The 17,844-nt window shown below is 38.0% G+C and overlaps 2 protein-coding genes across 2 annotated transcripts in view; one reads left to right on the forward strand and one right to left on the reverse strand.

The window, feature by feature from the left end:
* Positions 1-4,697: 4,697 nt before the first annotated feature.
* LOC149028195 (uncharacterized) lies at positions 4,698-12,035 on the forward strand. The gene is made up of 6 exons (XM_089169170.1): positions 4,698-5,310; positions 8,660-8,785; positions 8,889-9,009; positions 9,086-9,167; positions 11,340-11,493; positions 11,612-12,035. Exons 1-6 carry the CDS (start codon positions 5,008-5,010, stop codon positions 11,729-11,731), a joined length of 906 nt encoding a protein of 301 aa, XP_089025296.1. The 5' UTR covers positions 4,698-5,007; the 3' UTR covers positions 11,732-12,035.
* A 300-nt stretch (positions 12,036-12,335) lies between these two features.
* The window catches only part of ESP4 (HEAT repeat-containing protein), a 52,926-nt gene continuing 47,417 nt past the window's right edge, over positions 12,336-17,844 (reverse strand). The window contains exons 24-27 of the mRNA XM_089169157.1: positions 16,191-16,235; positions 16,031-16,114; positions 13,234-13,337; positions 12,336-13,094 (exon numbers count right to left, since the gene is read on the reverse strand). Coding sequence (XP_089025283.1) covers positions 12,950-13,094; positions 13,234-13,337; positions 16,031-16,114; positions 16,191-16,235 — 378 coding nt within the window. The 3' untranslated portion in view covers positions 12,336-12,949. The remainder of the gene's footprint in view (positions 13,095-13,233; positions 13,338-16,030; positions 16,115-16,190; positions 16,236-17,844) is intronic.

The raw sequence follows: 17,844 nt of genomic DNA on the forward strand, positions 1-17,844 counted from the left end.
CCATTGGTGTAGGGGATTGCACATTACGTCCAATGGTTCAAGTTTCAGGCTCAAACAAATTTAGTAAAAAAAAAATGATATTATTCAGAATGAGTTCGTGTTGACAGAAAATGGCAGACGTAAGAAGTTTGGAAGTTCTTCAGAAAGAGTTCGAATTGCCAGAAAATGGCAGACGTAACATTGGATCCACTATATTGAGAATTAATTGCGTTCCTTGAGAAATTGCAAACTTGTTTTGACCTTGTAACCCTGAAGTAAATCACTTATTAAAACCATACATTTGCTTGTAACATAGGTTTTGTTTCAACTTTCCATGTAATAATTCGATAATTTTCCTGCACCAAAAAAAAAATCGATAATTTTCCATCGTATGTCTCACTTTGTATATGAGAAATTCTATATGTATAGAAGTTTTTAAGAAATGTTGGAATTTATCTTCATAAGGGCAATTTTATATGTGAACTTCGTTTTCGAATAAACAAAGTTCACATTGAAACGATGGGATGGGATCTCAAGGGTATAGATTACTTAACAGAATCATCCATTCGTCAATCCTTCAAGAACCGCTTCCATGCTTTGATGCTTTATTGGTGCATTTTCCCTTAAACATACATCTTCCGTTTTCGAAAAAACAAAGTTCACATTGAAACGATGGGATGGGATCTCAAGGGTATAGATTACTTAACAGAATCATCCATTCGTCAATCCTTCAAGAACCGCTTCCATGCGCTTTGATGCTTTATTGGTGCATTTTCCCTTAAACATACATCTTCCATTTTCTATTTTTCACTTGTATTTTTTATCCTCTTGAGTTCTTTTTCTTGCAATAATAATTAAAGTTCCTTTCTAAACAAATTTCCAATTTAAACTATCAAAATTATCCTCACAATCAAGGTTTCATCTTCTTCTTCATCCTCTATTGGGTACTTTGGTGCAACACATCCATTTCTTTTATCCAAAATAAGATTGTGTTAAGGGTCGTACCAGGATCAGCTATTTTTGAAGAGAACTTCACTTTATTCCTACTTTTTCATATATAATAAAGGAAATAGCTAAATTGACAAAACCCAATGGATCCATTTTTTTGTCCCAGCTAAACATAAATCAGATTTTGATACCCAACTCCTCAAGACTAATAGCTCTCAAATGCTCAGCCCTTAGCCCAAGAGGCCAGCAGCTAAAATGTGTTTGGAAAAGTTACAAGAGAGAAAGATATGCCATGAAGTTTTAGAATTAGATCTACAAAGATTTCTCATATTATCTGAAAGTGTCCATTCCTGGCATCTATCTTTAACCAACAGCCCTTAATTAAAAGTTCTCCACAAAAAGGTTTTGTATCTAGGGTGAAATTTTCATACATTGAAAAGTTTCCAAAATTTGAAGGAATTTATATTGATTCCCTCCCCCAACACCGCTGATGGAAGAAAATTTATTCTTTATAACAAAAGAACAAGTCCAATAATCATCCCTTTCATTGCCATTAATTTTAGAAATTTCAGAAATGAAAAGAACAGGGAGGACACTAGAGAACAAGGAGAGATCCCACCCATTGGGGCCTAGCACATCTTTCACAAGGTTGACAGAATTAGGTCTGAAGAGAGGAGGAATGGTTAGATTGGATATGGAGGGAATCCATGGTCATGCCAAAAAAAAGTAAATTACCATTGCCAATTGATTTAAGAACAATCTTTTTAAGAGATGGGAGAGTTCTAGCAATGCCTGCCCACACTCTAGACCCTCTTTTACACCAAACTTTGGGATCAAAGGGAGATTCAGAAGGAAAGTACCTACCTTTCAAAACATTAGCCCAAATGGAAGAAGGTTATGAGATAAGTCTCCAAGCAAGTCTATGAAGTAGAGCCACATAGCGGATTCTGGCATCCCTAAAGCCAGCCCCCGGCCCCCAACCACCCAAAAAAAAAAAACCAAGTAGGCTCGAAAAGAGTGGTTTCTTAATTGTGGAAACTCTGTTAGTCCCAGAAGAGCTTCCATTCCAAAATTGAAGAGCAATTGAGTCCAATTTAGAACAAATACCCATGATACGATGTTGTATGAACCCATAGGTATCCATGTTGGATATAAGTAAGGCACAAAATTTTGCCAACACAAGGGGTGTCGGTGGCTAGCGAAACCACCGAAACCCCAAACTTTCACCGACATGTAATGGGGTTCGCCAGAGTTGATTTTGCAAGTGTGAGCGTGTAGTTTGAGAATCAGAAAGAGCGAGAGAGGCACAACAAGTGAGAGACAGAAGACAAAGAGACACAGAGCGAGAGAGAAGACCGTGTAGAGAGTGGGAGAGAGATAAGAGGGTGTAGACTCCAACAATCTAAATATCCAAACTGCCAGATTTTGAGATTCCCGACAATTTATCCCTGAAAAAGTGTGTCCCCAAAAACCCTCCTTCGTGATCTTCTTTCACTCTCTAACCACATATGTGATTTGTCACCCATAGACGGAACGCATGAGAAACAATATATTGCGATATTTAAAACATTCATTCATAACTTTTTGCGATATTTTGAAGTTATCGGCAATATCCATTTCATATCGCTAAGCTCTGAAACAAAAAACTTATTGATGCGCATTTTTTTCTTCTTTTCCTTAAAGGGCATATATTATATTGCACCAAAATATATCATCCAATATGATATAATACTAGTCTTTTAAAATCACCTGACCAATACGATATAATGCTAGTCTTTTAAGATATTTGACATCAATATTTTAAACCTTGAACGGATGAATGCTAACTTTACCAAAATCATTGGGAAAAAATGCATGTATTACGAAAATGGCCAAAATAATGATGTCATACTCATATATGCAGATGTAGTCACATCTCTCTCCCAATTCATGTCTCTAATTAGGCTTTTATTCCCGAAAGCATAAAAATGAAGAGAGCACTGTAGGGGAAGTAGAATACAACAAAAAGTGAGAGTCTTTACCATAAAACTTTGGTCGAGCCTTCTTTCTTTCTTTCTTTCTTTCTTTCTTTCTTTCTTTCTTTCTTTCTTTCTTTCCTTCTTCTTTCTTTCTTTCTTCTTCTTCTTCTTCTTTTTTATTTATTTATTTATTTATTTTTATAAATTAATGAAACAGAGAATTTTATATTATTTGATGAAGTCCTAAATATAAGGTTTGTATTATTTGATAAAGTCCTAAATATCTAATATACATGCTATGTGTTGTTCTAAAAACCTGTTTCGTCGTGTAAGTGATCTAACCTACAAAACATGTGCTTGACTAGGTTGGTCGATGAACTCCTCCAACAATCAAGTCAATGAATGCACACAGTATTAACAATAAAACAGTAGTTGCAGAGCTCTCAATGTTAAGTGAAATACAGAAATGTGCATACTTGATCATGGTGTTGTATTAGACTTATATAGATTCTAGATGGTTACCTTGACCGTGTGATTGATTTTCTTGAGCACATGCTGATTGTCAAATTTAGGGCTTCTTGGGACAAGTAGTGACTGAGTTTTACCTGGGCTCTACAACTGGTCACGACTCCCGGTTCCCCCAAGAACTTCATCTAGAATGTGAAGGGAGATAAGTTTCTATTTTATCCTTCTACATTATTTTTAAACGGCTCGACCATATCACTATGAAAAGACTCATTTAAATAGTTAAGGAACAAGCTTTAAAGGGAACACATGTTTTTGAAACATCTCTTGAATATATTCTTTGGAGTTGTCTTTGAAATGCATGTTATTCACAAATAGGAATTATTTTATCTTGAATGTGTGAACCTTATGCCAATCCATCATTCTATATGATCAAGGTTGTTCAAGAACCTAAAGATTAAAAGGTTTTTCAAATAATTCAACTCATGTATATGTTTATATTAGAAGATGCATAATAGTGTTTTCCATCACTTCTCTAACTTTTACAAGAATGTTATATATCTCACCAGTCAAATAAGTTTAATATTTATGACCTTATAATCTTATGTTTCTTCTAGAAGAACCCAAAAAAATGTAAAAATGGTGTCAAGGAATATGTTATTATTATTATTTTTTTGAATCCAAAGAGTATATATATAGGGTAGGTGCTGCCGGATGGGTGCGAACCCAGGACCTCTCCATGCGAAACCGGATTTTTAACCGCTCTACTAATCCACCATTGGCCAAGAAATATGTTATTGGAAAAGTTAAAGTAGAAATGTTTCTTTTTTGCCTAGAAAGAAGTTCCTGGAATAATCCAAACATGTAGACGACTCTTAAAAAAAAGTTCCAAACATGTAAAGTGTGATAAAATTTACATGGGATTTACTTTAAAAGAAAAAACAAAAAGTATTAAATAGGTAAGAGATCTATAAAAGTATTCCACTCTTTTTCTTAGGAGCACCTTTTTCATCGTACATTTAGGAAGAAAATTTACGTTTCATCATTTATGGTCTGTTTTAACTATTCTTTTCTAAATGTATGATGAAGAAATGGGAGAAAAAAAAAATCAAAATCCTCCACCCAGTCTTCCCAACTCTGACCAAGAGAATAATTTAGAATAACAACACAGAAGTATAATGGACCTTGTAGGGTTGTGCCATGCGTGTTGATGTAGGAAGCTTTCTCCATTATCTTTACCTCACAGATTGGTTAAGCACAATTCATTAGAAAAGGAATTATGAAGAAATCTGCTCTATCAAAAACAAACTGACTTTTATTTATGGAGTACCAATTACCCCAAAAAATAGAAAATTTATTAATGGAGTAAACCAAATCCAGCATCAATAGTAAGGCAAGCTCAGTGTGCTCCAGCAACTGCCGCCACCCGAAGTCGTTTGCCACCGGCACTGGCGAGCCAATCAAAAACAAAAAAAAAAAAACATTTGCGGGAACGCGAGAAAACCAGTAGCCAATAGCAGCGGAAGAAAATAGAGAGCTTCTTGGATTTGATGATTTAGGAAAATTAGAGACGAAGCCTCGATTTCTGTCCATGGAGATATTTCTTATCCATTTCTCAAGCATTTTCTTCTGTAGTCTTATCTGTGTGTGAGTGGCCATGGCCGAGGTGACGGAGGCTGAAGTGTATGTTCCGTTGCCGAAGCAAGTATGGAAGACAGTGTTGGACTGGGTGGCGTTTTTCTTCCATATTTTCGTTCGAATTATCAAAGGAACACCTTCCTTGGCTCAGCTTCTCTCTTATGTGGGCTTTCGTCACTCTTTACTCGCTTCTTCGTCTTCATCTCCCTCCTTCAGGCCTTTGTCGGTCGTCGAACTTCCCCTCCAAGACTCACCTTCCACGGCTTCCCAAGTTTGCTGCAACGACGATCCCGTTGTTGAGGATCCGATGGAGAAGCTAACGGTACGCTCGTTTTTCTTGCAATTTTGAATTTTCTTGACTGGTTTCCTTTGCTTCGATCTGAACTCATCCATGGTTATTGATTTTGTTTCCTCCTTGTTACGATTTCTAGTTTCTACAAGTTAAGTTCTTTCTGCTTCTTTGTTTGTTTTTTCAACTTAAAAGGAGGAGGGGGAAGAAACAAATATATTTAGTCTGAGCGTATCCTGTTGTTTCTGACTGAGGATCTCATAGAATGATTGATCGTTCAGGAGTCATGCAAGGATCAAATTGTTCCTAGATACGACTTCAAAATTATTCCATGGGAACAAAAAGTCTTTTCGTTTCCTGAAATGTGACCTTTTTTTAGTGGGATGAATAAATAAGCATATTAAACCCAAAGAGGAAAAAGGTTGTCCAAAATGCTTCCTAGGATCAAATTGTTCCTAGATACAACTTCACAATTGTTCTATGAGAACAAGAACGACTTTCCGTTTCCTGAATGCTTTCCTTTTTTAGTGGGGTGAAAGCCCAAAGAAAGAGAGAGAGAGAGAGAGAGAGAGAGAAAATGGGGTGAGGCTGGGAGCCCTTTAGTCAAACAAAAAGGTAAACAATGAGAACCAAACTTCAACCTTAGGACTGCTGGTGAATGAAAACCGGGTCGCCCTATAAAGAGCAAACCTCAATTTTAACTTAATTATTGTTAAGTTGATATTCATAATGTTTTAAGCTGGATCGCGATCCAATATAGGGAGGTCTCCGAGCAGTCTCCCTTCGTCTTCTTTTCTTCCTCCTTCCCCTTGGTATGTGTTAGGGAATAAGTTATTAAATTATTCACACTTAAAAATTGCTCATATGGGGCAGCAAAATGTCGGGTATTTGACCTATGGGAGGACCTGTCTCTGATTATTGATAATGAATCTGAAGCTTGTTACTTGGATCTATTTTTGCCCTCTTCTTTCTAATAAATATACTCTATGGATCTCTTTTTGCCCTCTTCTTTCTAATAAATATACTCTATCTCCCTATCTCTATTGGTGCAGAAGCTTCTTCATTCCCAAATCAACCATCCATGCCATGGAATCCATGTTTTGTGCCTTCCTTTGGAAAGGGCAGGAAACCTCGCGTTTCATCCATCCAATCAGTTGGTCAACCATCTGCACCCTACCTCTAAAGGAGGCATGGGTATCCGTCGGATCATAGATGTTAATCTCGCTTGCCTCCTCAAATTCATATGGAAAATTGCCTCCAAACATGATTCCATTTGGGTGAAATGAGTTTATTCTTATCTTCTCCCATCTGACTCCCTTTGGACTGCCCCCATGTCCTCCAACCCCTCAAGGGTTTGGAGGAAAATTCTCTTACTGCGCCCCCCGCCATCTCGGCAATTTCTACCTCTATCTCCTCCGGCTCTTCCACTTCCTTTTGGCTTGACTCGTGGCATCCTATGGGCATTCTCTTTAACCACTTTGGCCCTCGTGTTGTCTATGACTCCCGCATCCCTAAATCCACCCCCTTGTCTGTTTTCATCACAAACGGGTCCTGGAATCCCGCCCCCCTCCCCATTCTACACAAGTTTAGGAAAATCTGGCCCCTCTAGTGACCTCCCCATTTGGCTTCCCTCCCCCACTAAAACCTTCACCACAACCTTAGCCTGGAATATCCTCAGAGCCCACAACCCTAAGCCCCCTTGGCCCCTATTGGTTTGGTTCAAAGGCTTCATCGCTCATCATTCCCTTACCCTTTGGAGGGCCCTTAACCATGCTCTCCCTACCCAATCCTTCCTTATTAGCTTTCATATCCCCGCAAACCCCAATTGCATCCTCTATTGGAGTGGTTCGAAGGACCTTGAGCACCTTTTCTTTTCTTGCCCTTTCTCCAGATCTATCTAGAGAAAAGCGTTGGTTTCCATTTGGCCCCGTTTGAGACATTCTTTTGGTTTTACCCGTGATTGGTTTTGGATTTTGAGAAACTTTTCAGGCACCTCCATTTGCAATCGGATTGGTAAACTAGTATACTAGCATCCATTCACTACCTTTAGTGGGAGTGCAACCTTCGGAGATGGACTTACAAATCCCGCTCTATAGATAGGATTTGGAATGCCATCTATTTTGATGTATCATCTAGATTGTTAGCTATTCCCCACCCCCGCTGTTGATGATACCCCAAGGAACAGGCTTATTGTTGTCTCTTGGGGTCTTAGTTCTTCGTTTCGGTCTTTTGCTTGAAGATTTTGTTCTCTTGTTTCTTTTAATATAATTATTTATTCATCCAAAAAAAATATATACTCATTCAGCTGTTGGTGGCATTATGAATTATTGAAAATATTGAGGTCACCCTATATCAAGGATGAGAAGCAAGTAGATTTAATGTCAGGTTAATGGAAGGGAAATATGGGCCACAAAGAACCCCAGTACACTTGGAAGGAATAAACATTGTGGACAAGGTTACTACTTGCTTCGCTGATATATTTTGGGTTTCAGTTGTCAAAGGTGTTGGTGTAAGTACCTGAACTTGCCGTTGATGTTAGCAATAGTTAAATTGTAGATTTGTTGGGTGGAAATATTTTTTCTAAATATATCAGAAGCAGATATATGTTTCTTTCTGATAATTCAGTTGTTCTGCCTCAAATACTTCTGTATTAGGAATGTAGGCTTTAGTTCCTTTCAGTTCGAGTCAAATGATCATTTTATACTAAGCCATCCAATGGTACCTGGATTATGTGGGTGCTTTTAAAACTAGACCAGACATCAGACCACTATGGCCTGGTAGTTGCCTGTTGGACGATCTGACTTTCTGTCCATAGTATTATACGGTATTACGGTAAATTTGTTTTTGGTGCAGTTTTCTCAGTATTAAAGGTTGTTATTTGGTTTGATAGGTTTTGGTCTTATTAGTTGTATGATCTCATGTTTTAGTGAAAGATTCACCTGTTGAATAACAACCTTCACTAAGAGGGGTGGTGGTTGAATCAATGGCCTTGAAAAATTGACCAACTTGTTTGTTTATAAGCGCACTTGTCAATTCTCCGGCTTCAGGCACTTGGTCCTTACACCCATGTCTGTCACATGCTTACTGGTTAGTGTTGGAAGCTGGTACTTCATATACTTGTACCAATTGCACTAAACCGGTGCTAATCGTACATTGAACCAATGCCTTAGTTCACATATCAACTTGCTGATTGCCAATGTTGACAAATGGAGTTGTAACTAGACTTGGATAATCACCTTCCTAACAAAGTGACAATCGACTTCAATATACTTGGTCCTTCCATGAAACACAAGATAGCTAGCAGCATAAGTTGGAGCCTGATTATTATTATAAATCTACAAACCATGTTTCCTCTTATAGGTTTTAATATATGGATTAACAGGTGGTTCTTGACTTGGATGAGACACTAGTATGTGCATATGAGACATCTAGTTTGCCTGCCATTGTTTATAATCAAGCTAAAGAAGCTGGGTTGAAGTGTTTTGACTTGGAATGTATATCATCACAGGTCTGCCTTTCCTAGCTGGGCCCTTTCCTATCTGCTAAGAATATTTCCTTTGCTTCCCTGCTTTGACTTGTGAGAGAAACTTACTATATTATGTTTTCTGAAGGAATGTGATGGAAAACCCAAGGTCAATCATGTAACTGTGTTTGAACGTCCTGGTCTGCATGAATTTTTGAAGCAGATTAGTGATTTTGCAGACCTGGTGCTATTCACCGCCGGGGTTGAAGGTCGTGCTTTCTTCATCATCTTCTTCACATAGGTTGTCCTTAAGTTCTTTTAATGTTCTCTTCTGGAACTATACAGGTTATGCTAGACCTCTTGTTGATAATATAGATGTTGAAAAGCGATTTAGCCAACGACTTTATCGGCCTGCAACAATTAGCACGTAAGTTCTGCTGCAGTTCAATATTATTTTTTTTTGGGTTGATGTTATTTACCAAGGGTAGGGTGGGATTCAAGACTTTGAAGTTACTTTTATAGATAGTATGTGTTGGAGGAATTCCATAGTCTGAATGCTGATATTAATTACCTACTCTTCAAAAACTTCAATTGGATACAGTTTCCTTCTGCATATTCTTTTATCTTCATCTGATATATGTGCTTCTTAGTATGCATATAATTCTTAATTTAATTCAACATCATTAGTTTAAAGTGCGAGTGGGTATGGTGTTTCCCTAAAGGACAATAAATGCAGCAAAAAATTATTCTCTCTATTTGTGTTCTCTATGGATTTTGGCCAAATCTAGTTAGAACTTTGATTCTGGAACATTTCTTGGTATTTTATCTCCAAAACAACATGGAGATATCAAGCTGAGACTGTAATTTCATCTGAATGCTGAAAATTTGGTTGAAACCTCATCTTTTTTTTTGGGATAGTTGTTGAAACCTCGTTTGCATACAGAGTTGATCCCAGATTTGATTTGAGGCTTCTCAAAAGTCAAAGCACTTGCCTCCCATCCATAGTAACTGAATTGCAAATTTTGGTTTAATTATGCTTTGGCACAAGTAGGAGTACTATCCTGTGAATAAGAGTTGGTACCCTCCCTCAAGGTTAACCAATTCTAGCCAGGCAATTTTCTTCCTCTTTACATCTGTCACGATGATTCTTCACAACATGGTATTAGGAATCCTCCTGGATTACCAATTTCAGCTGGGCATGTTTCTTCCTCTTACATTTAATCATGAAGATTCTTCAAAACATATGATTGGGACTCCTGGGTTTTCTGTTTTCATCCTCCTGTTGCCAAAAATACAACAATATTTACGGTCCATCAGAGATGAAGCCCCTTCTTGTGCTGGGAAGTCGTAGAGGTTAATATTTTTGTATTTTTATCTTAAAATTTTACTCCCCATAATTGTAAGCAGCATCTCTAGCACAGTTTCCTGAATCTAAGAATGGCGCTTTACATTCTTAGTTTTATCAACATATTTACTCGAAATGCTCTTTTCCAAATTCCTGTCTGGGTACTCCTATAGTATGGATTTCCAGATATTAACAATCTGAAGGTCGTCTACTTTCATAGCTTCTTTCAGTTGTCCAAGGAAATGTGTTCAGTACTTCAGTTACTTCTCTCTGGCGCCAACATGCAGACAAGAGTTCATTTTTGTTCTCAACATGTAATGAAATAATTTGCAATTTCTAAACATGATCCACCAGATAGTTGCTGACTTGCTGCTCCTTTGAATATCTTCCATGGCACATATGCATCACCATGTTTTTCCTCCACTTCTCTGGTTCTTAGTGGCTTGCTAATATATTTATTTAGAAGTCTAGTTGGCTAGGATGGTCCCCCCATCTCCCATGCCTTCCAACTGGACTATATTTGGTTCTGAAGTGAAAAAATAAATGTATTACCTGACGTTAATATGAGACTATGTTACTAAGGGGGGAAAATATATATATTAGTGGCTTGCTAATATATATAATATGTATACATACATATGAAGCTGTTTATGATTCTTTTTTATGTGATTAATTTGATCAGATAAACTAATCCTTATCCACTTGGCAGATATATGATTAACAGCATGTTTTGTGAATTAATTGAGATTTTCACAAAAATATATAAATAATAATAATTGAGCTTGATCATGTTTGTTTTCCCTAGACGTGAAAAATCATAATCAAACATCTTGCAAACATGGGTATGGGCTGAAGACCCCCAATTGAAACTTAGACTTGGCCATGATGATTAGCTTGTGATGTACTTGCTTCCAGATGTGGTCACTTGGCAATTTCTAGTCATCCATTCTGGACTTGGTACAATTCGTCTTTGAAGTCTTACCTATACAATTCATGACATCCCATTAGGCCTTTGAAATATTGTACCTTTACATGTTGACCTTCATAAATGCTCCATATGGTGGCTCCTTCATGCATTTCCAATATCGTACTGTACTTTACATTTTTCTACCCCTGTGAAGAGAACCATGAGATTGATAGCACACACTTTCTTGCTTATGGACTGATACAACTGAAGCACCAAATCTTCTAATTTTGAAATGCAAGTCATCGCTTTACCAGTGCCTGATGAGTCTTATGAAACTTTACCAACAGGGAATATCGAGAGCATGTTAAGGATCTGTCTTGTCTATCGAAGGATCTCTGTCGAATTGTTATCGTTGACAACAACCCATTCAGTTTCTTATTACAGCCACTGAATGGAATACCTTGCATCCCATTTTCTGCTGGGCAGCCTTATGATGAACAGGTATCCTGAAGTATTAGGATAGGTCTAGACGAAAGAGATCTATTTTTCGAATCCCATGCAGGTTAGTTGTTTGAGTACTTGCTTGGTACCTTTTCTGAACTGTCTTTTATGGGTTTAGCTTTTGGAGGTGCTTCTGCCACTCCTTAAGCACCTTTCTTTGCAGAAGGATGTAAGGCCTGTTCTCTATGAGAGGTTCCACATGCCTGAATGGTTTCGGAAGCATAGAATCCCTGTTTGACTTGACATTGTAAGTACAGATGATACATAGCAAGGCTTTGCTGGCGTTCTACATCACTACACAACAAAATTGGGGCATGCTTGACAAAATTCCCAAATTTTGCATCTAGTACGAATTTCTAATTGTGGATTAGTTCCAAATGCATTTGACTCTGCAATATGAATTGGGTGATGAGAAGCTGTTTTGTATGTTGTACATGTTGGAAGGCACAGGAGGGGATACATTGTACTTGAATACTGTTACAGAAGTGGTTATTTGGTTGATCTGATGTGCAAATTTCGTATAACGTGGGTGTTTATCCTGGGATTGCAGTTCCCCTGGTAGCTCTAAAGTTGCAGCGTTTAAAGTGGATATTAGTTTTTCCTTCAGGTCTTTAACATTACTGGTGCTTGCCCGATGTTCATGCGGTTGCTGTGTGTTATAAATTAAGGTCACAAATGATTGGAGAATAATAGAGAGCTTCTACATTAATCTTGGGGGGTACTATTTATAAATATACCACAAGGAGAGCAGAACTCTTGACCTCTTTCCTAGAGGCGATAATCCTGGACATGGATCAACCCCTTGGTGGCGTTCCAAATATTACGTGTTGTCATTTAACACTTCACCTAAGAGTAGGAAAAGAAAGGAGTCATTTAAAAAATTTTCGGAAGTTTTTACAAGTTCAGTTAGTATATGCCGGACATTTTATCCAGCCGCCTATTACACTGTCCTCAGTTACAACACAAGAAGCTGCCAACTATCACTAATTTACTGTCTAGTATAAAACAGAAAACCTATAACTAATTTAGCTTTTAGAATTTATACATCTAAGGGAGGGAAAATCTACTACATTTTCTGCATTGCTTCTGGGTTATTAAATCATGGGCAGGACGGGTAAGCTATTGACATGTGACTAATCGTGTTGCTGGTGGCACCAAATGGCTTTTTGACATTGCTGATAGATTGAAAGCTAGCAGAATCTAGGCTCTGTCAACCCACTATTAGTCTTCACAAATGCAATCCCGTAGTGTCTTTGATTCCCCATGTAAGTCCTCATAACAGCAAACTCGTAATGTCTCCCACAACTGTGAAACCTTGAGGTGTTGAGTGTTTGCCAATTTGATAAGCAGGAGCAAGCAAAACCAAGACAGCAGGAGAAATGTATCATCCATGTGACCACTTCAGCACCGATTCAAATTCTTCTTTGTAGCAAACAGAAAATATTCTTTACCAAGATCAGCTAACTGTTGATGAATCTTTATTCTTCTCCGCCATTGCTTCAGTTCCAGAATTGCTTGTGTCTGTAGTCTGCGGCTGACCCATCTGCGTATGGCTAGAATTTTGAGAATCTTGGGCTAAGCCCAGGACGACCAATATGGACCTAACACACGAACACATTCATTCCAGTAGCCAAAGTCAGAGATGGGAGATAAATTTTCTTGGACTAAAGATGAAAAAGTCATTTGCATACCTACGTAAAAAAATTTCTTGGGACACAAGATGAAAAAGTCATTGCATACCTAGGTAGTGAGGTTCGAACGCTTGGTTGATTAGCATGAGTAATTAGGGGAGCCCTCAAGGCAGGAGTTCTATTCAGTGCATTTTCAAGCTGTGCTGCAGGCAGCTGACAATAGAAAGCCACTGTCAGAGGAGCAAACCAAAAATAAATAAATAAACAAGTAACTACGAGAGGAGGTTGGTGTGGGGGCTGATTTCAGGTGAATCCCTCAATCTCACTAACATCAGTATTTTGTCTTCTTATTAGCAGAAAAGCATCAACAGAATTGGCAGGTTTTTCTTGTTCTAAAAACAGGATGATAAGGAGCATGATGCACTAGCACGCACTGAAAGCCTTCCAGTAATAATTGAATAAGCTGTTTTTTTTTTCGGTTGGGGGAAGTTTTTGCTTTTTCTTTGGGGAGGGGGAGGGAGGTGCTGTTGGCGATATGGAGAAATCATTATGTTAAGCCGCAGTTATCCACATTAAAAATCCAATAAAAAATAAAAGAAAAGAAGAAAAAAATAAAAGCTAATGAATCAGGGCACTATTCTCCCCAAAAGGGCCATCTTATTCAAACCCATTTTTATCATCCTGGCGTTGAGCTATTTTTCCGCAGGACCTCCCCTACAGTATCGTCACCGCAGTAGGGAACCTCAAAGTGGCTCTATTTCATTATATTCCATCAAGATCATAGGTTTTGGTTGAGCCATGTTGAAATGGGTCAAAGGCTCAAAGCATGACATATCATAGTTGTCAAGGATTCTAGAAGAACCGAAGGCATAGGGGAGAATCCACAACCAAGGCGACACCAACAAGCCATCCACAGTAGTACAAATCAGACAAACGAGTTTGGCGGTACAAAACCAAAATGCTAAAACAATACAAAGTTTCATCTGAAGCTGACACTACATGCCTATATAGTTGCTTGCAGATTCGAAGAATATTTTGCAGTCCCTGGCCTCAACCACCCAACTCTGAAGGGCAAATTGAGCAAGGTTAAAACTTGGATGGCCATCTCTATAGGAATTTTAGCACATGGACTGGCAATTTATTATTTAGGGCTATTTGAGCACATCCAATGGTTATTACAACAAAGACCACATACAGAAATTATGACATCTTTTTCACAACTTTAGGTGTTCAAAACAAAAATGCCAAAAAAATAATGGGTACTAGCACTTTAGCAGTTAGTGGGACAGATTCTGCAGAATGGTTAAGTTTTGCACTACTGACCAGCCGGTTGTAGCTCCAAAATTTGGAAACACCCTCTCTTGTGAAGCAGGAGACAACCTTCGACCACCATCAACAACAGCATTCAAACTTCAGCCAGGCTCTACTCAAGGTCCTAACTCCTAAATACTATTGGAAGCCCTCATCAATCCCCTTCTATCACATCTTTTTTCTTTTTCTATTTTTCTTGAATTTTCTTGAATCTTCAGAGTTCTAAGACACCCAAAATTCAAGGTCAGATCTATGCCAATCTAACCATTAGATCTAACCTGAAACTTTAGGGTCCATCATCCCCGCAACCCTAGTGACATTAGATTCCAGTTCGACACCATTCTGATTGCAGGATTTCAAGATATAAATATTTTCCTGAATTTTTGTATTTACCAATAACCCCAAAACAAGATCTTTCATATCTCCTAAATTTCTAATTTCACTATCCAAACCCAACCAAACTTGGGGAATCCCAATTTCCCACCTCAAGAAATTTATCAACCTCCAATTGGATGGGCTATATAATATCCTTGATACCCTAAATATTCGTTTAAGAATGTACGATCTTTAACCACAAAACCCTAACTTTACCTTTTTCCCTGAAAAATTAGCCCATCACAGCCCATATCGAAAAGAACCCCCTATATCCCATAATCAAAATCTCAAGGAGATACTCTCTTTCTCATGGGTTTTCCACCTGCCTTCATCCATTGGATATTCAGCTACATGACTTCCCCCTCCTTCCCAGCAGGAGTCCGCGGGTTTCTCCTCTGTACGGTTGGGATTCGGCAAGGATGTCTCTCCCCACTTTCCTCTTTTCCCTGTCTTTTGAGGTGTTAATGACAATCATTCAATCTAAAACTGATCTCCACCACATTTCCCCCTTCCAAAATGCAAATCCCTTAATCTTACCCATCTTGCCTTGCGGATGATCTAATGATCCTCTCCAAAGAAAATCTCCCCTCTATCTTTGTTATTATGGGCATTTTTTTCTCTTTAAATCCTTCTTGGGGCCTCCATGTCAATCTCCTTAAATCCAAGTTCTTCCTATCTGGCACCTTCAAGTTTCTCACCAACTCTCTCCTAGAAATTGGCTTCTCCTCGGGGTCCCTTTGGATTAAATACCCTGGCCTTCCCCTCATTCTAGCCTGCCTTACTAGCAACCAATGCACCCCCCCTCTCTCTCGTGTTTCTCCACCATACAGGATGTTTTTAATATACTATTCATTCATCCCAAAAAAAAACTTGCAGGTTATTCCACATAGCATAATATGATGGCTCAATTAATTCCTTTCTGAAAAGAAAATCTCAAACTGTTCAAAGTCACCATGGGATACAAATCTAGCCAAGGAGAACAAGAGTTCAGCAAGCAACCAATGCAATATGACTAAGCAGTGACATCTGGTAAACGACAGGCATAAAATGCACTACACGTGCATGTATATGTATATCACAAGAAGGAAAAGAACAAGAACAACAAGAAGCCTTTTCCCAACTAAATGGAGGTGGCTACATGGATCCTTGCCTTCCAATCAGCTCTATTATATGTATATCTATATCCTTAAATTTAAATTGGAGTAGCATTTGGAACGAACCTGAAGCAGCACACTGAAAGATTGAGGCTTTGTCAGGGCAGTGCACTTTAAGAATCCTACCCATAATTTGGGGTATTTCCATATCTGCAACAACAATGTAATCAACTATGCATCAGCATAGTCTCACTTGTGAAATACCAGTAAAAGAAAACACAATCACCTGTTTGCTCACAAGACGAGAGAGGATCTCCATTATGAAGTTTACCTGTATGATAAAGTCAATCATAAGCAAGAAAAGCCTGCCAGAAAATGTGATGAATGTAAAACTTCTACAAGAGGCAAGGATCTCAATTGGATGTCAATCATAGTCATGAAGGAGGCAAGGCGACAAAGATGTTTGGCTACTGGTACGTAGCTGACACCTCTGCATCTCTGATGACAATATCATCACCCAAGATAGCATAGGCAGTAAACTGGGATCCCCGATCCACTAACAGAGTACTCAACTACACGGTGTTGTGGTGTGCTAGAGTGAATGATGGCCAGGAACCGTAGAAAGCAAGTGGTTGTCCTGTGCCAAACGCCACCATACAGTTGGACTGGTATTTTTAATGTGGATAAAGAGATAAAGCAGTGTGAAAAGCTATGCTTGTCAATTGAGTCGCCATGGTGATTAGGTGGCAGCAAGGCCTGGCATTGGCAAACAAAGCATTTTTGTATTTTCTCAAACGACATTTTATGTGCTACAAATAGCATACTATAACTTACATAATTCTATTATTAGATAAATATATATTAAAGGGATATGAATCATATGATAATGTAAGATTATCATAAAAAATAAAAAATAAAAAAAACATAAGTTCATCTCGTATAATACAAAAACAACATAGCCTAATAACATATGATTATGATTTATATAAATATGAAAATGAATGCAGTAATTATACTCACCTATGTAATGTCAAACTAGAAATGATTTTGATGGTCTGTACGGAATAGAGTTTCTTTTTTTTTTCTTTCTTCTTCTAATCTGGTTTCTATCAAGTCCAATTTGATCTCTTTTATGATCAGGTTTTTATTTTTATTTTTTACCCTTTAACCTTAAAGTGACCCATACTTCTCATTACATGGTAACAAAGAATACAGCCAATATTATGTGATGTTATGGAATAAACTTTGATTATTAAAAAAATCCAAAAAAATGAAAATCTAAATACAAAATGTTAGAAAAGCAACCGCCCAGCCCATAAGGCATCAATATGGCATACTTTGCATTGCCTAGGGAATAAAGCATGGATTTTGGATTTCCTTTTTTTTTTTTTTTTGGGAGGGGGGGGGGGGATGTACAAAGGGTGGACCATCACTTTGGTGCCCATAAAATGCCTTGTCGCCAAGGTGACACTTTGATAACTATGATGTCAATAAACAATTGCTGTTATAACATCAACTTGCAAGCTTACCCCCAAGAAAAAAAATCTTGTAAAAAGAAGTTTTTTAGGAAAAGACAAACATTAAATGAAGACCCTTCTAAGAACAAGAAAGAGAAAATAGGAAACGGCAGAAACAAGACAATTCTAGCTAGGTTGGGTGCTCAATAGTCCATTAAATGCTAAAACATATGGAAATGTGGTTTTGAACTGATCCAGATTAAACAGACAAGCAAAGCACAACTAAATATAGCTGTGACTTGGAAAGTACATGTTTTTCATTCTTTTCCACTTGGAATATTTATACGACCATGCAAAGTTTGTCTTAGTCATAAATAAAACAGAGGCTGTACAGCATATTCAGAACTTCTCGGAAATTGAACAAGATGGTCAAAAATACGGTAAACCATTTCTAGGACACAAAGGGGGGACAGTATGAGTTTT

This window comes from Hakea prostrata, chromosome 1, assembly GCF_041222555.1.
Source record: "Hakea prostrata isolate BN-2017 chromosome 1, UWA_Hpros_2, whole genome shotgun sequence".
NCBI classification, from domain to species: Eukaryota; Viridiplantae; Streptophyta; class Magnoliopsida; order Proteales; family Proteaceae; genus Hakea; species Hakea prostrata.

Bases quoted from the DNA above. Each gene is read 5' to 3' on its own strand.
- LOC149028195 (XM_089169170.1), top strand. From the start codon at position 5,008: ATGGCCGAGGTGACGGAGGCTGAAGTGTATGTTCCGTTGCCGAAGCAA. The intron at 5,311-8,659 runs GTACGCTCGTTT...ATGGATTAACAG, and splicing joins ATCCGATGGAGAAGCTAACG to GTGGTTCTTGACTTGGATGA. The intron at 9,010-9,085 runs GTCGTGCTTTCT...GGAACTATACAG, and splicing joins ATTCACCGCCGGGGTTGAAG to GTTATGCTAGACCTCTTGTT.